We start from the raw sequence: 24,785 nt of genomic DNA on the forward strand, positions 1-24,785 counted from the left end.
TTATGAAAACAACTGTTTATTGCATCCCTCTTTCTGGGTCCAATATGCATAAATCTCCTTCAGGGTGGCAGTACAATGTCAAGGGTTTACCTCTTGCAATGGCATATGTCACTTGTTCATTTGGCTCATTAAATGCTGCAGTGGTTTAGGCTCGGGGTGTGTTAAGAGAAGCACTACATGGCTTTGGGCAGGGCAGGACCTGATCAAAGCTCCACTAACCGGAATATTTTAACAAAGTGCGTTTCAGTGGTTTACAGAACAGCATTAATGGCTGTGACTACATACCCGATCTTGGCCTTCTGCTTGGGCTTGGAGGAGGGTACAATGCAGGCCTTCCGACAGGCCTTCTCTTTGAGCCGTGCCTTGCCGTTTCCTTTGTGCTCGCGGTCACGGTGGGTCTTGTACTGTGAGGAGGAGCTGGGGAAGCTCTCAGGGCTCATAACTCTGGGGATGTTCTTCTCTCCTCGTTGCCGGGCCTTAGCAATAGCCTCTGATATTATCCTGTTTGCCTTCTCCTGCTTCTCCTGCATATTTGACTCCATCTGATGATGCGTCCTCCGCGGTGCCCTCTTCTCCGAGGAGGAGCTAGATGAGGATGAAGATGATGAGGAAGAGGAGGAGGATGATGAGCTGCTCTTCATAGGGGGACTGAGGACCCGCACCTGGCTACTGGGACCATTGGCGTTCTTTCGAGGCTAAGGAAAGAGGGAGAAAAATAAAGAGATGATGAATAATATCTAGAATTGTGATCCTCTTTGAGACAAATATCTCAGAAATATTATAGACATGATGTCATCTAAACTCAGATGCTGTGCTGTATGTGTTACAGAAGGACCTAGTGAGACACAGACCTACAGTTGTCACTTGACCTTTAAAGCGAGCAAGTGACTGAAGAGTCTCAAGCAAAACAAAAAAAGAATGAATTCAGTTCATTTAAGCATGTTATAGATTGTGCAGGTGCTACATACACATCTTCAACCACCTCATTAAAGCACATTTCTCCACATACAGAGGCACTAAATAAGCCATTTTCTAGCCGGGTTTGTGTCCAACCTCTCTGGTTGGTCTTTCTCTGTATGTAATTATTAACGTGTGAACATGTGTTGCTCAAAACATGCCGTCATGTTTTGTAACATACATACATACAAGTAATGGCACCAGAGTAAAAAGCCATAAAAAACAAGGCTGTTATTATGGACACACTGAATGTGTGAGGCCCTTACAGACTCATACAGTTCAGATAATAGGTGAGTGCCACAAGCAACCCATGCTTTCCTTTTCAGAAAATTGTGCCAGCACACTGAGATGCCATTTCACTGTACAGTAAGCTGACGGTGGATGTGATTATCAAATATGAAACAGAGGCTTAAAAGAAAAAAAAAAAAAACACTGGAAACCACTGCAACCCCTTAATGAAATTACAATACACTCTGGTGCTGTGATGCGGCCACTGCACGTATCAGTCATTCAGAAAAGCACAAGCCCCTGAGGGCCGTGGAAACCTCTCAGACAGCAGAGCTTGTTGCTGTCCCCATCTCAGATGCTGGGGCTGGGGGGTGCACCTGTGTCTGCATGATGAGTATGACGCCCACTCCAGCTCTCAGCCTCCTATGTAATTCTAACAGCAGACTTTCAGCATGAGAAAGGCTGGTGTTTCCCCCGGGAATTCATTTAGGTCAAGTGGAGAGGACTTCAGGTGGAGAGAAAATCTGAAACCATGTGACATGAAAACTCTGAGCCTGGTAGAAAGGAAATTCTTTTAGGTGGACTAAACTATGCAGAGACAAGGGTAAACACTGGCTCAGTGTAGCAGGTTACAGAAAGCCTTGGAGACATAAATAATCCATCCTAGCTGATACTTGATAATATGTGAATAATAGATGGTGTGACGGTGGTTTTGCCTACACAAGCGCCTTGCGGTGGGCCTTGAGCCCAGCGGAGAGGGAACCCATAAATGGATGACCTAATCTAAAAATGTGTTGCGTATGCCTATATGGCGCAGCCGGTTGCTTTTTTTTTTCCACACTGCTAGCTAAATAAAGAGAATTAGCTTGAACCTTGCCAACAAAGTGGGGGGAGGGAGTTGAATAACTCGCGATTCATTTGGAAGGAAGGGGGAAAAACACACACTCGCACACACAGTCTCACACACACACACACACACAAGAGCTGCATTATGATTTTCACGTGTGCAACGCTGCTGAGGCTATTAGGAAGAAATTTACTGGATCATGCTGGAATGTTCTCATTCAAATTAATGGTAAAAAAAAAAGAGGGGGAGGGGTTGAAAGTAATGCTTACGAGCGGAAGAACATGAAAGAAGCAGCAAGAGGAAGAGAGAGAGAGAAAAAAAAAACAGGTTTCTATCAGAAAGAGGGGGAGAGAGAGGTAGAGGGAGAGAAAAGATAAAATGCACCAAAACTGAGAGCACTGCAGCTGTGTAATACATCTATAAATAACTGAAATTACAGCCTGCCAGCACTGCAGTGATTTCAATCTCTCTAACAGCACGTAGTCCCACAAAAACAGTGAGGACCATTACAGCCATGAAAAGGTAGAGTAAGCTCCAATTGGGCCGGCCAGCTTTCCCTTGCTCTCACCCCCTCATTTCCACATGTAGTGAGCTCTCTGGTGAGTGACAGGTTCAACACATGGAGGACGCACACACACGCGCACACACGCATACACACACACACACACACACACAGTCACACACCATGGACTGTACATAAGCCACAGAGCAGGGCAGTCTGGAGAGAAGAATTCAAAGGAGGATGGGAGAGGGGTTTATGGAATGAACAGACAGTGGGGGTGGGGAGAGAAACACTGTAAAACCAGTGTGCCTTGATAAGGTCTAGCACAGCAAAGCAAATGAGTATGGAGGGGAGGAAAATAAAGCAGCAATGAGTTCAAGATGGCGGCAGTGCAGCATGAGCCAGTAGCAGAGGAGGTTGTTCAGTTCCTGTCGGCCCCTCCTCCTCCCCCTCGTCCCTCCTCCCTCCCAGCTCTCAGAGCAGCTCACTTACCCTTCCTCTTGGCCTCTTCACTGTAGACATGGTGGGGTTTTTTTCTTCCTCTTTCCTCCCCCTCTCCAGCCGGCTAACAAAAGCCTTGCCCTTTCGCCGGGTTTTTTCTCTCTCAGTTGCTCGCTCACGCTTTCCCTTACAAACACACTCACTCTCTCCCTTTCAACAGTCGTTTTCTCTCACTCTTCCTAGAGCCTTGTGTCTCCCCCCCTCCCCTCCCTCTCTCCTCGTTTGCCTCCCCTCCTCCTTCCCGGTCAGATCTTCTCCTCAGGCAGTGCGAGAGCGCTGAAGCCGTTCGTCTCCTCCTCCCCCAGCGGGCAGGGCTCAAGAGGAGCGCATGGGAGCTCTCTCACTCTCTCTCTCTCTCTCTCTCTCTCTTTCTCTCTCACTCTCGTTTGTCTCTTCACAGGGTGATGAGGGAGCAGCGCTGTGGGCGGTAGAGGAGGTGCGTGGCAGTCCAGGAAGCTCTCATTCTGCTGCTGCGTGCCTCTTTGCCGACGTCCGGCTTCACCCAAGTCCCCTCACTCTCTCTCTGTGCGTGTGTCAGAGTTGCCTTCCCCTGCCTCCTCTCTCCTCCCCTCTCATTGATTCCTCTTTCCGCCTGCCTTTCGTGTGCGCTCTCTGTACCTCTCCGAGCCTTTTCCCTCTTATTTCTCGTTCTTTCTCGCTCTTTCGACTCTGCCGTTTCCTCTTTTGCACCTCTCCTCGTCTTCTTCACCGGCCAGGATAAGGTACGTTACTCCTTTTATGACACACAAAAAGGCTTTTGTGTTTGCTTGCTTGCTTGTTTTGGCCGGCTGTTTTTTCCTCCTTTTTCCCCACTTGTCTTTTTCCTCGTTTTCCCCTCGCTGCCCTCCCCTCTGCCTGGCTGGGGCGTGTGTGGCGAGATCGAGACTCTGGCAGGCAGAGCGGCGGAAAATGAAAGCACAAAGCAGCAAAATGCATCAGCATGAATATTAGAGATGTCGTTAAAACCCAGACTCGTTTTTCTCTCTCTCTCTCTCTCTCTCTCTCTCTCTCTCTCTCTCCCTCGCTCACTCACTCACTCTCACACTCTCTCTCTCTTTGTAAGGAAGTAGGCCAGCAGATGGTGCTAGCAGTTATTACATTAACTTTCACAACTTAACCCCCAAAGTACTGGATTTCGCCCACACCACACACCGTCAACATCGTAGCTTTTTTTGTCCGCATGTAGGTTAGAGCCAGTGACGTGCTGATTTATTTATGGAACAGCATCATGCAGAAAGACCAGATGAACAGATACACAAATTCTCAAAGGCTAAACATTAATTCACAGAACCTTGCAGACACTAAGAAATGAAGACAGCCGTGTACAGCAGACTTCCTACCCCCATGTCATACCAGACACAGCTTCCAGAGCTTCCAGTGGTGAATTCATGGACTTGTGAGGTCAAGGCCTGGTCACCCTTCTATGACTCTTGGAAAAAAAATGCTGAGAGGGGAAACTGGGTTGTGTCCAACATATGCAGCTCTTCCTGTACACCAGAAGAGGTCTTGGAGGAGTGAGCCACCCGTTCAGGGGACTGACAGCATGATTCAGGGGCCATGTGCATGGGCTGACACATGGTTGGGAATTATGCTGAGACACATGGCTGGCCTGAAGCCAGGTACAGTGCACAGCACTACTGGGTCAGGCCTGAGTTACTGACAGATACCCAATCAGCTTTTAAATCTTTCACATACTGTGCAAAATCTGCAGAACAGGCTTCTTTGCCCGGCCAACATCCTGTTCAGTTTTCATGGAGCTGCACGCAGTGGCATATGTGAATTAATTTGGGATGAGTGGGACCACATATGACTCAAAACATTAAACAAACACAACATGTCAATAGATATCTCCTGACAGGTGAAACTGACTACAGGCTGTTGACTGAACGAGATGGGTAAATACAATACAACACACAGCAAGACGTCACAGAGGATCTCCCACAGTATCTTAAAAAGCAAAGAAAACTCTTTAAAAAGGAAATATCTCCAAGGAAATCTGTTATTATCAGACACATAAAATGATATTTTGTATTATGTTTGTACAACTTATCATACTGCTCCATTCTGATCCCTCTCAGACCACAGCAAACTACACTACTTGTGAGTTTATTCAAGTATGGTGTGAAATATGTGGGTGAGTGCGTGGAGGCTACAACACAATATGCCTTTCCATTGCATGTTGAACACATTACCTAAATAAAGTTATATGCAACTGACCAACTGGAATGGTGTGGACAGCCTTATTCAAAATGTGTGTGTATGAGTGCATGTGTGCGTAAGCAGAGAAGGGAAAGGTCATAAGGTCAGTGGGATGACCACTGCCAACACACAGGTATGACAGCAGCCGTCTCTCACTATGTCTCTGGGGTTTGTGGCAGTTTCACATTTTACAATATTATATCTAATGCAGAGACAGAGATGACTGCATATCACTGCCGTCGTTTCCATACGTGTGCCTGAGCAGACATCAGATCCACCTGCCAGGCCAGGCCTTGGAGTTTGGACTTTCAAGCAGACCACATGCTTGCTGAGAGCTGAGCAACAGTGTCCTCCCCAAGCTAAACAAATCAACTGTCTGATAATGCACACTACAGTAAAGCGCTTGGGGGTCAGCTTTGACTACACACACACACACACACACACACATTCACACACATCAGCAGTGCATTAGGTGTTACAACTCATATTGGCCTTTTTCAAACAAAACATAGTCCTTCATTGCATCAGCCATAAGAGGACATAATTATGCAACCTCTTACACTTGCAACAACACAGAACGGCCATCCCCCAGTATGTTAAAAGAAACATCGTGTAACAACTGCCATCTGTAATCCAAATAAATCATGGCAGCAGTGAACAGACTATTTGAAGGGTAAAAAAAATAGTCAAGAGCAGACAGACACTGAGAGAGGCTGAATAACACCTTATTTCAAACACAGACTTAGTTACCATACGAGGCTGCTAATGACAATAAAACACTTTCCCTTCACTGGAAAGGATTGTTTACTTGTTGTGTGTCAGAACACGAAAAAAAAAAGCAAAAAAGAAAACAAAACAAAAAAAAGAGGAAAAGAATCAACAACGTAGACATGCTTCAACGGTCCCTTGGCGCTAAGCCACAGCTCCTTGGCAACTAAACGGTTAATATGCAAACAAGCCTGGCAGATCTGTGTGAGGGGGAGTGGCTTCCTTTAAGGACAGATGAGGGAGGGAAGAGGAAGGGGAGGGGAGTAGCAGACCTGGTGAAAGGAAGCAAACGTGTGTGCGCGTGTGTGTGTGTGTGTGTGTGTGTGTGTGTGTGTGTGTGTGTGTGTGTGTGTGTGTGTGTGGAGAGAGGCTGGGTGGCTGTAGAGGCACAGGTGTCTGTCTCTGAACACTCCATTACTTCCTTATCAAAGGGACTGTATTATTGCGCCACTGCTCTCATTTCTTGCCTGTACTACTGTGAGAGTCTCCACTAAGTCGCCATTAGGGAAATGAGAGCTGAGAGCTAACATAGCACTGACTAAAAAGATGGCTACCCATCCATCAGTGCTTCTAGTCTACAACTAGCTGCTACTCTGGTACACAGAGAATACAGCCATTAATCATCCAAGGTGCACTGGATGACAGAAAAGGCATTTTGATCTCTCATGCACTTGTATTGGTGTAGACAATGCACGTTTGATCGGTTTATTGGTCATTTAAGTTTTAAACTTCCACAATTAAGGGGTAAAACACTGCTTGGCTGATACATTGTTAATGTTAAGATCTCCTTGACTAAGATCTCATACAATTACTGTTTCATCAGAGGGATCAAAGCGGATCTGGCCAATGCATTTAATACAGCACTACTGAATTATCTCATTGAGAATCAGTGAACATCCATGAGACAGCAACCAGTGTTTCCCACAGGTTCAGAAATGATTTGGGGTGGTTTGACATCCAAGGCTTAAGAGTTGGTTGGGACACAGCAAATAATCGCTCATAAACTGCTCATTTGTGAAGTTATTTTTCTTATCTGTAAGACTGTGTATGAAAGCTGCATTCTGGGAGCCCCTTTGATCAATATTCATGTCAAAATGCAGTTCCCTGCAAACTCCTGAAAGGTTGAAATACCTAATATGAAAATCTGTATGTGGGAAACACTATAGCAAAACATTTGTGAACAACAGATCAAGTTTGGGTTACTCAACATGAGAAGCTGCACTCTCCTAAAATTCTGCCACAAAATAACGGCATAAAGACATACCACGAGCGGCTGAGAGCCTCTGCCAACCAGTCAAGTTGCATTTACGTGTCTGTCCAGACTCATATAATGTATGACTTTGAAAAAAGTAATGAAAAGTATTAAGTGTATTTTTTGTGAAATGAAGTTATTACTATATTGACAAGTATGATTCCAGTGAATAATGTCCGGTGAGAAACATGCTGTCTTCACTTACAGACTATTTTCCCAGAGGAGCACAGAGGACTGATAGAGAGCTTCATCACATGGAGCAACAACAACCACCTGAAGCTCAATATCAGCAGAACCAATGTGACCAACCTGTGGTGAACTACAATGCTTCAAATATGGACGCTGCTACAAAGAAGCTACAAACTGTAAAACGTGGAAGTTTCACACGCATCTTCAACCCGACAGCACAGAAGATCTTTACAATCAGCACAGTTTAAAGGTGGACACAAAAAGAAAGTATCACCAATTCACTATCTGACCAAATGTGAAACATGGTCACAGTCTCCCCTTCTATTCCTGAGTTATGGTGCTGAATAATGGCCAGAAAAGTGTTTTTGCAGATCATTATGATGCCACAGGGAAGCTGACCTTTGACCTTCTGGATATAAAATGTCATCACTTCATAATTTTATCCGATGAGACATTTGTGTGAAATTTTGTTATAATTTGTGTTTGGCCAAAAATGTGTTTTGTGAGGTCACAGTGACCTTTGACTTTTGACCACCAAAATGAGTCCAAGCAGAGCTTTGTGCCAAATCTGAAGAAATTCCCTCAAGTCATTCCTGAAATATCGACTTCGTGAGAATGGACCATATGTTCGGACAACCCAAAAATGAAATAATGCCTTTGGCAACAGCTGTCGGCGACACAGAGGCATAAAAAAAGAAAAAACCTAACCAAGTGTCATCAGCTCCACCTCCAACTTTAGCTAAACCTTCCCATTACTTTTCACACTTCCTCGAAACCTTTCTGAGTGCTGCTTACAAAGAATCGGCCTGGCCTTTAGTGTTTCTCACAGAATAAAAATATCATAGATGCCTCATCGCCATCACCAGATCTCATACTATAGCTTTGTTAATGAAACATACATTGCAGAGTTCAGTCTAGGTGTGTTAAAAAAAAAAAAGAAAAGAAAAGAAGATTAGACCTTCTAATTAGGCCTACAGCTAAAGGCCAGTTTGCAGCCACACTGGAGTGTGAGGCAGCTACAGTGTTGATAAATGTAAGGAGACATGATGCACAGCAATGCTTCCTCAACCAATTTAATACAGCACCATGCATTAATGATCCTTTATTTGGGGCCAAGAGTAACAGTAGCTGAGCCGTGCACGATGCCCTCCAGAGAAGCTGCTGAAAGTCTAACAGCACAGTAATACTACAGTTGGGTCTGCTCCATCGTGACCAAACAGCTGAGCCTGTTAGAAGAAATGCACGGGGGGAACAGTATAGTGTAAGCTCACAGTTTAAAAAAAGAGCAGTTCAACTGCAACAGCACTGCAAGAAAACAGGCAATGCCGGGCTTCATGCATGCAGTGACACACTTCTACATATGAATGCTCGCCACCATCCTGTGGTGGCCAATGAGAGGCAACTAGGATTAACTGCCCTGCTGCCATGCTCAAAGGCGTCTGGTCAGCAGATTTTGAGGAGTGTGAGCAGGTGTATCATTAACCTTTCCACTTACTTTTCAACTGAGCAAAGAACACATATCCCACCAGTTCGCTGTTAAGTACTTTCTCACAATAAGCAATTTTAAGCTTTAATTAATCATTAATTCCAAACTAGACATGCACAACATAAACTTCTAGTTTTAGTTTTGTGCAGACTAATTGGAAAAAAGGACAATTTAAGCTGTCTAACAGCTACTAAAAATCCCTTTTCTTCATTTTCGTGTGGCTCCTTGTAGTGTCTACGGGCCACATTAGAAGTTTCAACTGACTATAAGCTCAAAAAATACATTGTGATACAGACAGTGACATTGCTGCACCCTCAAGGTTAGCCATGCACTAAGCCCAAGATTTATTAAGAAGTAAGCAAAATTCAAGTTTGTCAACTGTACTGTCCACCAAAGATACAACAGTGCTAGGCGTGTGTGAGTGTTCACGTTTGTCTGGGATATTTACAGGAAACACACATGTAAAGCTCAAAGGACCACGATCACAAAGATAAACGAAAGACAATGTGTACACGTGCAAACACCCTTCCCTCCTTCACACTCTGTCTCAGGACAACAGGCCTGCTGAACTCCCAAGCAACTCAAGGCCAGCAGGTACTAACAAAGACAGCCCATTAGCAGCCATTCCTATTAACGAAAAGCTTTATGACTGTAGACAGATCCATTTCAAGTGTTACAGGGACAGCATGTACACACTGTGATCTGGCTAAGACAGGACTGAACACTAGGGGGTGACTGTGAGGAGAGAGCAGGAACACATGGTAAATTGAAAAGAGGCCTGCCATCACCTCTATGTGACGTAGCTGTCTGAATCAGTCTAGCGAAAATACCACAGTGTTCTTCTGCATTTGACTGACGCAGGAAAAAAATAAAAGTGAGTAAGAAAACTAAGAAACAGCCCACAATACTGTGTGACAAGTTGTGGTATTGATATTACTCTATCCTCATCCTTGTTTCGTGTCGTCGTTTAGTTTGGCTTCCTCATTGTACAAAATCCAGAGTACAGTACAGCCTGAGCCTGGCTCTGTGTCAGTCAGGCCCACTGACTATGAAGAGCCGGCAGTGATTCTAACTAGGGCATCTGCCCTTCTTGCATCTTTAAGAGTCAGCTCAAAGGGCAGTCGCTCAGCAAGATTTAAGATGATATTTTTCCATCCATCCACAGAGGGACACCCTTCATAATTAGTAGCTAACTCCCGCATTGTACATACCAGCAGTGCCAGTGTACTTTGCTGTTCAAGCACGGTTCACCGCTCTAAATGCAGATCTGTTTCCCGTTTAATAAAATATTAGTACACATGAATCTGTGCAGAGTTAAGGTTACGGTAACCTGTGTGTTGATCACATACTGTCAGCTGCGTCTTTTCACTTGTTGAATTTCTACAAAACATACATAGTTGCATGTCTTTTTCTCACGGAGAGCAGTGCTGAAACACTGCTCAGACGTTTTGGAGAAGGTCTTGCATACCTAAAGGATAATACTAGTTTATTATGACTTGAACATTATGTCCAGAAATTTAGCCATCACTGCTATCAGTGATGCAAACACCATAGTCATCGTAGTCAGAAATACAAGTACAGTATAGAAGTACAGCAAAAGCAAAGTCTGACAGGGCAAGAAACACGGTGGGAAGATGATCAGGTTGAAAGCTACAAGTTTAGTCCGATTATCCAAACCACCTAAATTGGAGGTAAAACCCTACACAGCGTCTGAACCAGCAGTATCAGTAACAGTCCCTCAAAGCAAAGGAAAACTGAGCACAAAACCACAGCACATACAGTGGATCAAAGTTGAACTCACACCGATAAACTCTGATGGGGGTTGTTTGATTTTAACCGAAGCCTGGCTTCCGTATCACAGCAGTTACTTTGTTGAGTACAATCTTATCATAGAAACAACAGCCAATGCAAAAAAGATCAATCTTGTAATAAGCCAGAACTATGCTTTGAACTGGGTCTCCTCATCCAGGAATCTGAACTAATGAAAAATGTTACTTAACAGTATTTGACTGCTCCTTTGAAATGAGATTGCTATCCAGGTAACATAGAAGCAGCACAGGTAGCCTGCAAAGACGTGACAATTTTGCAGGTGCTGTCGAGCACAGAGGAATTAAATATGTTTTGCATATTAAACAGCTCAAGGCTTTTGTGTGCTTTACATACAGTGAACTTTTTCCTTAAGGCCGCTTGTATATTTGTTTATTTATATTTTAACTGTGGTTGGTCTGAGTAATGACACAGTGCTCTGTGAATCGGAGATGGCACAGCAGGTCAGACACCAGGCAGTAAAGTGAAGCTGAACTGTGCAAAACAAGCAAGCCGGATGATGCTGGTCATTAATGGGAACATCGGTGCAAACTGAAGAGCAGAGCTGAGAGGGGGTCCCTTAGGATGCTAGAGAGAGAGAGCCAGACAGAGAGGGAGAGTGAGCGAGGGGATGAGAGAGGGAGGGATGAGGTGGAGGGGAATTCAGCTCACTGCCAGACCTTTACAACTCCTTCATTATTGAAGCAGTGCAAAGTGAGAGCAGGGCCAAAGCCTGCGTAAAAAGGAACACACACAGAGTCAACTACGCACATCTGCACACAAGCAAGACGGAGCAGGTGCGTAGTCGACCTGCCGCCTTCAGGATATGATGAAGTAAGGATTTTTTTTCCCTGCTGCTTTCATTTCCACCGCCTGCTCAGCACGAGGCAGGTGCTTGTGGAGCGAATCTTCCCAGGAATGGTAGAGGCCAGGCTTTCTCCCACCAAAAAAAGAGAGCATAGTGAGCAGGATCACCGATAGACAGGAGAAAAATATGCTAAAACACCGGTGTTAAGAGTGCTGTTTTTTCAATTTAGTAAAGATAATGGAAATTTCATTGGAAATGGAGGTAATCCTGGTCTTTGACCTCAAATTATTATAAATTGGAAATTTGTTTGTGTCCATCAAATAATCAGATACAGACACTGTAGTCTACAACTGCTTGATCTGAGAAAGCAAGCTGTCAGGGATGGACTGTACTGTTTCAGTATCATCTATTTGCTGCACTACTTTTTCCACATAATTTGAATGACCGATCGCAGCACAAACATGAGATAACTATCAGCTCTATTTGTTTTAAGTGTTTTCTTAGGATAATTTGGGATGCTGCATGAAACGCCTTGATAATTTGCTTGTCCTGTCCGATATATACTCGCATGAAAACAGTACCAAGACAAAATATTTAATGTTTGACCTCATCAGCTTGTTTGATTTTGGTAAATATCTGCTTAGTCTGAATTTGATGCCAGCAGCACGTTTCAAACAAGTTGGGACAGGAGCAACAACAGACTGGGAAAGTAGTGGAATGCTCCAAAAACACCTGTTAGGAACATTCCACAGGTAAACAGGTTCACTGGTAACAGGTGATAGTATCATGACTGGGTATGAAAGGGGCATTGAGAAAGGCTCAGTTGTTCACAAGCAAGGATGGAATGAGGTTCACCACTTTGTGAACACATGATTGTATAGAGGCTCGGAAACACTTAGTAAAACACCTGCCAGTTCATCGAATTTAATTTCAGACGCTTAATGGAGAATATCCTCAAACTTATGTGTGCTACACCAACAACAGTACACAAGGGGCTGTGATGCACAGGGACACATTGTGTGGACAATTTGGTTTGGATCGTTGTTGTGTATCTTACCATCCTGTGTCAGTTTCTTGACATGTATCAATTGATATGTGCACCCTTGTAAGCTCTGCTTATTAATTTGGTAAAAGGTTTGGTTAAACATGGATCAAACGCATTATAAGTATGTACATTCAGTTTGCAAGTCTACTATGAGTACTTCCTCATGCTAACTAACAGCTAAAATTGCTAAATGATAGAAAAATTACTATTACAGTCATCCAAACCTTTCATTTTTATCAATCATATCCCACTCAGCAGAATGAAGGCACTTTGAACCGCAGACATGCCAGCATGATAACAAGCTGTATCAAGCTAACAGGCACTACATTGGTTTGGGTAGAGGTGGTTTTGTGTGGTAACACTTATCATAGGTAGAGGAGTCCAGCCAAATTTTACTCCACCAAGCCAAGGAAACCTGACAATTAACAGGAATACCAGGATTTGCTCTACACTCGAATGTCTGCAGCGCAACGCTCAACCATGACTTCTCAGGATTGCTATGAACTTGAGCAACCAACAGAATTTTTTTCCCATCTTTGTTTCTTTAAATTGAACTTTGTGTGAGCCTTTGTGCCGGTACAGTAGCTTGACTCACTGCACGAGTGAATGATGACAGGCTGATCACACACCAGTTTAGAGAGTGAACTTTCTTCTTCAAAAATTAACAGAGAATTGAGTGAGTCAATTGCCCTGTCAACAGGAATGGAGTGTTGTAAAATACAAGCACAACACTCAATAAACAAGTCTCGACTTACAACACAGGCGTCCCTGGCAACTAGCTAATGACTTCCTACTGACACAAACTTGTTTGCTGAACTTACAAATCAGTAACCAGTGAGCCAACCGCTGTCTCTGAGCACAATGTGGCTGACATTACAGTGTCAAAGTCAAACTGAGGTGGAAAAAAAGGAAAAAAAAACACATAGCAAGTGGAAGAGAGGGACAGATTTATTGCAGCACCACCAACATTCACTGGCTTTACTCTAGTGAGCTGTGTTCAAGTTTTACTTGATACGAAGATGTTTTATTCCAAGAATCCCTGCCTCCTACCACAAGATGACAATCACTGTGTCAGCTGTAAACACAAGGGCAAAGGGGTCATTACCCCTTCATGTGTTTTCTAAATTCTTCTGCTGCACCCGACACTGACTGAGGCTAATTTACCAGTGGTTTTCATGCTGTCTTCCTCAAGAGAGTCTGGAGTCTTTCTATACCCACAGACAGTCAAACCAGCCAGCGTTCTTTCCCCTCTCCACCAATCAAAGGTGAACATGAGTTCAAGGAGGTTACCTCACGTTACAACCAAAAACTGCATTCCAGCCACACACGCAAAAAAAAAAAAGATTCCTCCACATTTGACCAGTGAGTAAACACTCACCCACTCATCACCCCCCAAAAATATTCAAAGCAATTTAATCCTTGGAGGAAGAGACAAGGGAGGGAAAGAAGGAAAGAAAAGCAGAATAAAAGAGCATACTTTAAATTCAGACCTACTGTGCACTTTAGGCTGGCAGCTTTCCCACATGCTCCTGACACAGTCATCCAAGTACAGCTCCCTCCTCCCTCTCCTCTCCCCGGCTCCTCCCCCACCTCCTCTACTGAGCCCTCCCCTTCCGCCCACAGCAAAGACCGCCTGACTTCCTGTTTACCTCTGACCCTTAGCTATCCCCCGCCCCCACCTTTATCTGGCAGGCCTCCAAACAGACAGGCCAATGAAGCCGGATGCGTGTAAGCCGGAGAGAGAGAGAGAGTGAGAGAGAGAGAGAGAGAGAGAGAGAGAGACAGAGAGACAGAGAGAGAAAGAGAGAGGGTTGTGTATGGATGTTGGGGGAGGTGATCAGAGGAAGTGTGCAAATGAGACAGCCTATCACCATGTGGCCACTGAAGCAGCAGGTTTCCCAGGAGTGTGTGCGTGAATGTGCAAATTGTGCGTGTGTGTCGCATGTGGGTGGTGGGGTGAGAATGAGGGTGATGCATGGTGTCAAGTTTCAGGGCCGATTATGGCATTGCCTGCCCAGTCTGGTCGGCTGGTTGGCTAGGAGTTATATAAACCTCAGAGATCAGGAAGCAACAAAGCTAGCATATCACACATACACTCGCCATCCCTGCTTGCAAACGCACACACATACCCTAAGTTGCTTACGCGCGACACAGCTCAGAGGCCAAGGAAAGGGGAGAGTGAGCTGCGATACCCAGTCAGATAATAAATCTAAACCAGCAACGCAGGCACAGAGGGAGGAGGCACCTGCTCAGTGTCACTGCCAGGGGGCCTGTAGTGGCTACAGCAGCCCAGGCCATCAGTATCCATTAGGCTCCACTCCCGTCTCTGTTTCTATTCTATTCAGCAAGGGAGCCGTTTCAACCCTTATATTTGAAGCCTTTGGTCTGATGAAAATGACAAACAGCAGAGTGTAGCAGCAGGGCACAAAATTGCAAAACCAATCATTAAAAATACATGTATCGTGTTAAGAAAATAGGCATGCAAATTTAGCAGAACAGATTAAGGCTGATGTAACATGACAATTGAAACACCTGACTCATCAAGAGAAAGCGAGGCTAAGTGGCAACATGCAGACACTCAGGACACTTCAGAACGAGTCAGTGGTACCTGACAGCAGAAATATGGAATCGTTTAATCTCAATGCCTGACTATTGTTGAGGTTTGCTTTTTAAAAATATACTTCATTAATATAAGAAAAATCTGTCATGGTGGTAGGTGACGTGAAAATGTTACCTGACACAGCCAATATTTACACTGTATTTGGCAGGTGGCAGGTGCTAATTTCATTCTCTACTGACAACTGTTCATTTTTCCAGGTCTAGTCTCTGTTTTTATATTTATTTATCTGCAGCATGAAATTACCAATACACTGTCAGTCTGCCTATCTCTTTTCAAAATTACTGTAGGAGCTAGTAAAGAAATGTAAGTGCAGACCAGCTGCATATAACCTAGATTTTACAGTAACCAGGTTATTGCAATTTATTTAAACATGTTCTCTGATTTATGGCACCAGTCTGGTTTCTTGTGTGCACATAAACATGGTGGCCCATGTCAGTTTTGAATTGAGATGATGGTTCCTTAGATACCAAAGGGCATGACTGGTACCAGTTTGAATACGCCACAAAAAGGTCTTTTAAATGTGCTGCTGTTGACCCACAAATCGCCAAAACCAGTTTCCCTTTTGCCTTTGGTGCTTGCTTTAATTTGTAACCATATATAGTTCTATCAAATCCAAATTATGACATGGGATTGTGATCAAGAGTACAAAATAGGAAGGCACAAATCCCCCATTGAAAATTAACTGTAACTGGATGTCAAAAGTTGAAATCTCTGGAAAAAAAAAATGTCCAAAATGAACAACGAATCAAGACAATGACCAAGATCTCCAGCATTTTTTCACACTACTGTGTTGTGTGATGTTTACATTGGGGTGGGAAATCCTTGTCATGTAATACTGTAGTATGATATAATACATTTCTGCAACTCCAATGAGTAACCATCGACTGTACAGAGGAAAAGATCAGATAAAGGTAAAATCTGTTTTTTTGTTTCAGTCCATATTGAATAAACTAACTTCGTAACTGTCCAGCGACCAGAGAAATCAAGATACTGGATCACATGAATGTAAATACCCGCTAACCTCAATACTGCCACAAGCCAGTCCTGCTCAATGATCTGTAACGTTGCTACACATATTCCTTCGCACAGTTATGTTGTCTGCCACATGCATAGGCATTTCAAAAGATGTCAGTTTCAAGTTCCTGACTACACACAGCATAAAGATTGACTGCTGACTCACATGAGTACACATAAGCATCACAAACTGGCATCCAGCTCAGAAGGGTCTCAGCATAGTGCTTGATGTCTGTAAGCTTGAACTACCTCCTCAGAGAAAGCCCCAAGCAGTCCATAAATGTTGCTGAAAATGATTCATGGAACAGGCTAAAGTTTGACGCATATCTGTTCATTTGAAATCTGATCCATTGCAAAAAGGGCTGAAGACATGGTTGTTTATGCAATTTAATGTCTGAATAAAGCAACCTGGGACATCTATTCAATCTTGAACCCCAGGTGCTCATCATAGCGGCAGCTGACCATTACAACCTCTGGAAATCCTAATTAGCCACATTCACTGTGGGGGGGTGAAGAGTGGACAGCTATCCCCTGATGCCTTGCCTGTTCAGCAAACACACTATCAGCAGGCTCTTCACACATCAGTGCACATGAATAGCACAGTCAGCCTGTAAGCATCAACACAGGGCTGGGTGTTGACACAGACAGGGAGAGGCTCGTTCATATGGCTTTGGTTCATGGCCCCATTTCAATCAAGGACCTTTGCAGATGGCCAAATGGCCTGTGTGGATTCGCTCTGGTTAGGCAGCCCACCAGTTCTGCTTTGGCCTGCTGCCTGTTGGGGCATCGTCAAGCCAGTACTCAACACAGGTTGTATTTTGGCTCGCAGGCACAGGTTTGGTTTCAGGCGTGGAGAGATTTAAATGAGTCACTCAAACGGTTTTACCGTAAAATTGTAATCATTCATGTGTTTACTGCACTAGGCTAAGTGCAGATACTGAAACTGTAGGGTTGGTAAGATAATGTCAACCAACACCTCTGTGCTGTCAGTGGCCATGAGAAACACTGTCAGCCTTGTCAACATGTGGGCCATGAAAAACACAAGTGCTCTTATGAAAAATCTGTAATCTGTTCTTTGCTGCCCTCAACAAAATATGTTGAATTGTTGCTACAAATGTTGTTTTTGTAAAAACATTGCTGAAATCTAACAAATATTATCAAAAAGGACCACATGGATATGTTGAAATTCACACGTCCTTTTTAACGTGTGTAGACCATGATCAAGCGTCTGTTGCTTTTGCTGCTAGTCATGTGTCACTTGTGGGCCAGGAGGCTGTGTGGATGCTGCTAAGTTACTGGCCAACTGAGGTCCAGGAACCGCCTGAAGCCTGTTACAGCCAGCTAATGCATTCTCCCAATCTCCCCCTACGCCTCCCTTCTCTCATGCTCTTCCTCTCTGTCTCTTTCCCTCCCTTTCTTTCCTGAGCTCTCCCTCTTTTTCCATGAGCTACTGCTCTCCCCATCTTCCAGCCTGCCCCCCCCCCCTCCTCTCAAGTGCTAACCACTCTCCTCCACCATGCTCTTTTCTTCCTGCCCGCTCTCTCACAAGTGCACTCACACACAGACACACAGAAACGGTGGCAGCTACCACAACAGCATGCAACCTCCCCCACGCTCCAGCGAGGCAGTGTGCAAGTGCCTCTGGCTTGCCCTGACCCACATCTTGATATAGCCCTAAGTATGCTTACAGCTAAGTCCTGAAGACACTCCTGCCACTCTTAGCCTAATCAGGCCTGACCTGCTGTCGGCGCACTGGGTAGATAGGCAAGACTGGACTGACCATTATCATTTTCAGAAGGCTTTCAGATGGCCCTAGGTACCACGTCTCCACCTTCCCCCACTCCATAACTGATTGCAGGTTTCCAACTAGACAAGCACATGTTCTATCTGGGATAGTTAGTTAAACATTATATGAGTGGCAGTGGGCCATGCTACACTGGGAAAAAAACATCAATTCACTTAATGTCCGCAAAGAAATGTTCTCCCGTAGTAAAGCATCTAATTTCTTCAATTAATTTCACTTTATCAACCTTCACCCCCCTCCAATTCCCCTCATTAAATATAACTGAGAAGAAATGGGGGTAAAGGAGACAGAGCATAGGCTGTACAGATATCAATTAATCAATTAAATTAGGACAAAGAGAATATTACATTCAAAGGATGTTCAGCAACAGGCTAGAATATCCTGCCATGCATGTGCCTCAATACAAACTTATCCTTTACATTTTATTTTTTCAAAACCAAAAATGAAAAATAATGAAGTTTGCACCATAGTGTTACCTTCTCTTCCTTGTATTCAACAGGTGGTGGTTTTCTGTGCTCTTGGCCCCTCTCCTGACTGGAATCGGCCCAGGAACAGCTGGATTCATCCTGTTGGCTGAGAGCAGCCTCCAGCTGGGGTAGTAGGTCAGGCAGAAGGTCCGGAGGCTCCAGGCCCTCTAAGTCTCCCTCCTGAGTCTCTGATGGCAGGAGATTGTCTCCCAATGCTTGGTATCCATTAGTGTTGATAGCCCCGCAGCTCTGAGGCTGCTCAGAGGGCAGTTGGCTGGCCATGCTGGGATAGCAGCTCATTGATTCACCAAACATTTCAGATGACTTGCAGTTCCCTGGGGTTTCTCCAGAACATCGTAAGGCCCGGAAAGGGCATTGCTCTGCCTGGCTAACTGGGGCCACAGTGTGCTGCTGACTCATAACTGGTGTGGATGGAAACTGACATACTGTCCCTGACAGCTCAGGCATTGCAGCAGTGAGAGGTGCATTGGTGGTGGTGGGCCTAGACACTGATGCTGAGGACAAAGACTGCTGACTGAGACTGGGTATTTCTGGCTCTCCAGGGTAGGCAGGGTACGGAGCTGGTTGGTAAGCAGTGGCAGAGCTGACTGAGCATGTGGACAGGGTGTGAACCATAGATGATGAATGCATGGGGAAGGGCAGGTTGGGGTCCTCTGGTCCTGATCCAGAAAAGGCTTGACCTCCCCTGGTCAGCTGATAGCTACTCTGCTGTTGCTGTGTTTGTAAGCAAGTCCCACTCAGAGAAGCATTTTGACTATCCAAATAAGACTTACTTGGCAGAGCCCTTGAATGGAACCTTGAGCCCCCTGCAGTTAGCTGGTGCTGAACCTGCTGCTGCGTATGGTGAACTTGCTGCTGGCTCTGAGATTGACCTCCCTGGTGAAAGGAGAAATTGTGATGCTGCGGTTGCTGCAGTGACATAGTCTGTGTGCTAATTTGTTGGTGCTGGCGCTGGTTTAACAGCTGCTGCTGATGACTTTGCTGTTGTTGCAGCTGCTGCTGCCGCATTCTGTGCTGCTGCTCCTGTTGTTGATGATGGTACGGGTGGTGCTGTTGCTGCTGTGTTGGTTGTTGTCTGACATGAAGCTGCTGGTTGTGCAGTTGCTGGTGCTGCTGATGACAGAGCTGTTGTTGCTGATGCTGCCGCTGTTGAGATATGGGGTGGTACATATTCCCATTCTGGTCTTGGTTGCCCCACATTGGACTGTTACTATTACAGAACAGTCCATTGGATTGAGGTACTTGGCTCACAGCAGCATTGTGATACTGGCCATGTTGGTCTGCAATCATGCCACTGTCTCCACCAGAAAATGCCTGCCCAATAGGATTCTGTGCCTTAATGCCAATGTAGTGACCCATCTGCTCACTGTAAGTAGACATGGCTTGTTGGGTAGAAACTGGTGGCATCATGTCTTGGTGTTTCCCTGGGCCTAGAGGCTCCACTTGGAGGGGCTCAAAGTCAGCACTGAGGTTTAGCTCATCCACAAGTGACGGTGCTGAAGGGAAGCCATCCTCATCGAGCCCTTCCAAACCCCCAACAAAGAGGCTGGGGTCATTGAAGAAGTCCATGGCCAAGCCTGGAGGGTAACTGGAACCTTTGGAACTCCACTGGATCCAAGCTGGTCCCAATGAGCCTCACTTTCTAGAAGGCTACAGCATGTCCATTATATTGGGTCACTGTCCAAAATACAAAGGGAAATAAATATTAAAATAACTGTGTTTTACTAAGCTATGTATGATCTAGATTAACATCAGATGACAGTTTGCAAACAAACTACAAGCTCCTCATTAAAATAATTAAGCAGAAACACACACACATACATGCAAATTAATAATTTTCAGTCTGGTAGTGTATGACATGACAACTTATCAAGTATATTATTTCCCCACAACATCTATTTTTATCATCAGTTTCCTCATCAGTGATACATGGTTGTAGGCTACCAGAATTGCATGTATGGCCATGTCGTGCCAAAAAAAAGCTTTCAAATGGCAGGTAATGGCAAGGTCAGACGGATCTGGGAAAAATTTGTTTCTGTCAATTAGCTATCAGCACTGCCTTTCATGTGTGTAGCAAAGCAGCTGGTGCAAACCAACCGCCAGCCATCAGCAGGTGCCTCTTCCTGTGCCGCCTCCCCTTTCACACACACACACACACACACAAACCACCTCAACCCCCGACCCCACAACCAATGACGCTGCCTGCCCTGCTACTGCAGAATGTGTGGGAGGTGCAGACAGCTGATAGAATTTCAACAGCTAGGGACACAGGCAGATGAGGTCCTTTGATTGTGTGAGTGTGCGCGTGCGCGTGCGTGTGTGCGTGTGCGTGTTCTGCAACCACAGAGCAGCAGAAGATGACAGAAGCTTACCCAGGTCAGTCATTATATGCTGACTTGCTATATACACAGTCACACAAAAGCACAAATAAGCACAGACGTTTATGCAGTATCTCAGTGTGACTTGTAGAGATGTTTATCATTTTAATTGTTTAATATATATATTTAAAAGACAGTCAAGCTGATAAGTGGTTAAACATAGTTCATTGGAAAGTGGTATTTTCTGCATATTCTCTTAAATACACTGGGTGTTGGTCGCAGTCTTTCTGTACATAACTATTGGCAGCCTCAATTACAGCACCTGTGATTTGCAATAACAGGCCAAATAAATCACTAAAAATGTACCTACTTTGAAAGCAAATACATACTATGTAAACAAAACTGCATCTGACTGAGTGCCCATTGCATACTCACATTATGAGGTCAAAAATGCTGTGGCTAAATATCCTTAAATGGCAATTCATACCACCAGGCACAACATTAATGTATTTGTGCTGTCTGCAAGTAAACTTGAAAAAGTAAATATTTCCAGTGTTTTCACATTTGACAAACGCAGGCATAATGCCTGAGCTTTTACATTAAAATATGGTTGCAATTGCCAACTTTTCACCATTTGGGACATCATGTTAAAAGGTCAATTTATCTTGGTGGCCTGATTGGCCCATATTAACCTAAATCATCCACAGGAACTATCTGTATCACTATTGGTTCTTTGGGCTGGAGCCTCTCCCAGCTGACACGGAGTGAGAGGCAGAGTAAACCCCGGACAGGTCGCCAACAACCACTTATGCTTGTGTTCACACCTACGTGCAATTTCTGAGTCACCATTTAACCTAATCTGCATGCGGTTGGACCGTGAGAGGAAAATGAAGCACCTGAAGAAACCCACGCAGGCTCAGGGAGGATATTAAAGTGCACACAGAGAGGCCACAGCTGACCTGCAAGTCAGGACCCATAACCCTCTGCTAATCACTGCATCATCATGCCATCCTGTTTGTTTCACCCTGTCAGTCTGTGCCTGATTTGTCGCTTGCAAGTAGGTTTAAGAACTAATGTGACACAATTCACCATTTTTAGACACTAATCATAATTTGTCACACCTGAGGTCTTTCAAGTGTCATGTCACTCACCTGATAAGCAATTGTGTTTTGCACACAGCTTGATCTGCTACTAGACTATATACAGTGTGCTGTCTTCATTTTAACCCAGCCATTTACATGATAACTCAATTTTAGTGTTGTACAAGCAGAGTATTAAGTCAGAATAGATTATATCTTGCTCTGACCAGAAATTCTGTGGAAAAACAAGACCAGGCTTTAGACTGCTACTGGACATATCGACATGCTGGGCTTCACACTTAACTCACAACTGACACTAATTTATCTAATATGCAGCAAGTTTAATTTTCAGCCGTTCATTCTGCAATTCAAAATATCAAAAACATGAAGCCTAAACCAAACTTAAGTCGGAAATAGTAGAAGAAAAGATCACTCCCTCCGCCAACCCAGGTCAACGGGTCCCAATAAAAATCTGTTCATGCTCATGAAGCCGTTCCTGTTTTCAGTTTGGCGTGTGCCTCCAACTCCAGGTTCACTCCAGTGCTTTATTGACTATCCTGTTTGTTGGGTAATCATGGGACTGTGCTGAAATGTGACATTCCCACTTGTAACTGTTTTTAAGCTTCGTTGGATGCCATATTTATAGGCAACATAGTGACGATTTGTCTCACACGCTGTAAACAAGCAAACGAGAGGCATGTGAAATCACTGCCTAAGAACAGGAGAGACAATAGAGCTAGAAGAATTATGAGAGGAAAATGTGCCACATCTCAGCAATTTAAAATTACAACTATTTCCGATCATACTCAAGTGATAATTATACCATCTCTAATCCAAGTAAAGGGATTTTTTAAAATTATCTAAAGAGGTATTTCTATGCACTGCGATTTGTAGTGTCACTCTTTTAGGTTATATTGGCTTTGTGCCAAGCACAAGACAACGTATGAAGCGAGTCCGAGTCCTTTCATTTACTGAACACAAAAAATGTATGTCCCTTGTGTCATCTGGAGTGAGCTGCAGTAGTTACTCTCTTGTTGGTGACATTCAAAGTAACTCTGAGACACAGCCACACCCAAGCTGAAAGCTGAGATGAAGTAAGGAGTCCATTCAAGTTGAATTTACAGCAGTAGACTCGAGGTAAGGCAGTATGCACCATATGACAACTGAAGGATAAAATAAAACTCCTTGATATCATATTTCCCATGTATCATGAATCAATGCAGCTTGTTCCTGAGCCTGCAAGCCAAGACACTGCTAACCCTTAAACTATCTGGCCCCACCGGTCCCCTATGCCCCTGTCCTCTTCCAGCTGTTTCCTCCATAATCATGACGTTGCCAGCACCATCCAGGCACGTGCAACTCATGGCTAATGTCAACAAGAACTGTGTACGTAACCGTCCCGAGGTTGCCATTGAACCCAGGGACTGATGTCAACAAATGGTCTGATGGCTCACTTGTGCGCACCTCGTCAAACAACACCAAACCACGAGCTGAAGCTTAAGAGAACATCAAGGTTGTGGCAATATGACGTGACGGCTGAAATGGGTAAAGTTAGGGTAAAAAGTGAGTGTTGATGCGACTGGAGGCGAATTTCATTTCATTTAGTAGGCCTATTCAGAGCTCTTTAGACGTTTTAATCGGTTATAAAGGTACTATGGACACCTCACAGCGCGTTTGTCGTGTTTTCAATGCTTTGGTAAGGAGTCGTGCTCTCGCTAAGCAGACACTGGGCTCACCTCTGAAGTCAGCTGCATCCTCTTCATCTTCAACTCAAGCAATGGCTTCACCCCCACGAGCGCGGTGTTTGATAAGCCCGCGAGGCGCCAACGTGTTGTGTGTTGCGCGACTTTAAGCCCAACTGCTCGCCCACTGGAAACCAAAGAAATGCACGCGGGACATCTGATTTGAGGGTTCAAATGTAAGGCCGAGGCTATTGAGACGGGTCGCACGTGCTCCTTGACCAAGCTTCCACTTTAGAAGCCACCGGATTCAAGAGGTGTCGTGACGCTTCCTCACTGAGGAAGAAGAGGAGGGGGAGGAGGCCGGAGATGGATGAAGAGGTTGACGTTGATGGTGCCCGTGATAATACAACTAGTTTGTAATCTTCGACCGAGTTTTGTTTTCATCTCAAATAATGCTGCCTACGTACTGGCACTGCTACCAGCAACAGCGTCCACATACAAGTGCGGTGCTGACTGAGCACGGCTGGTCGCTGTCAGTTCAGGACCACCATGACCAAGAACCACGGAGGACGACTTTTCATTAACCCGGCTGAGAGAACAATGCGAAAGTGCGATGACATTAGCCGTTTTATAAGCGAACTTACTGGAAACTAGCACGGACAAGTTTGGCAAGTCAACAGTCTTGTTTTCTGCCGGGAAGACACGCACTCAGCAGAGCGGTGTGTCATCAGACAGCTGAGGCGAGCCCCGCTGACTGACTGTCAGAAATTTGACAGCTCCTCGCCTCAATAAAGCTCCTCGAGCCCGAAACATCTCTCAAAAAAATCTGACATAAAAGTGTTATTTCTTACCTGAAACGAACCCAAAAGTGTAACCTTAGACGTCAATACAGGGAGCGTCTTATCGGCGAAGTTGTGACTGTGTTGTTAGTTGTACTCCTGCTGGCGACCACGGCGCAGCAGCTCTGCCGCTGCTGCTGACGTGACCGTGATAACACCATATTTGCATATTAGTGACCTCCTCTCTGATTGGACCACCGACAATTTGCTACAATTTCACCTTTCCGTGTGAAATTAAATTCCGGTTCCCACAATGCGAGTACTTTATGAGCGGTGGCACCTCCAAACAGCAGCGGAGAGCGGCTGATTAAATGATGGATTCATGTCTAAAGTCCTTATGTTGACAGAGTGCA

The 24,785-nt window shown here is 44.7% G+C and overlaps 1 protein-coding gene across 4 annotated transcripts in view; it reads right to left on the reverse strand.

Annotated features, from left to right (window-relative positions):
• chd9 (chromodomain helicase DNA binding protein 9) overlaps window positions 1-24,568 on the reverse strand; it is a 70,234-nt gene extending 45,666 nt beyond the window's left edge. For 3 of the 4 annotated variants that reach the window (XM_076749504.1, XM_076749585.1, XM_076749425.1), the window contains exons 1-3: window positions 24,445-24,568; window positions 18,503-20,191; window positions 286-695 (exon numbers count right to left, since the gene is read on the reverse strand). In XM_076749504.1, the coding sequence (XP_076605619.1) occupies window positions 286-695; window positions 18,503-20,083 (1,991 nt within the window). In that variant the 5' untranslated portion in view covers window positions 20,084-20,191; window positions 24,445-24,568. Of the gene's footprint in view, window positions 1-285; window positions 696-3,026; window positions 4,019-18,502; window positions 20,192-24,444 lie in introns of those variants that run through there. The other variant, XM_076749644.1, reaches the window with a different exon arrangement.
• Window positions 24,569-24,785: the final 217 nt, after the last annotated feature.

Source organism: Chaetodon auriga, chromosome 1 (assembly GCF_051107435.1).
Source record: "Chaetodon auriga isolate fChaAug3 chromosome 1, fChaAug3.hap1, whole genome shotgun sequence".
NCBI classification, from domain to species: Eukaryota; Metazoa; Chordata; class Actinopteri; order Chaetodontiformes; family Chaetodontidae; genus Chaetodon; species Chaetodon auriga.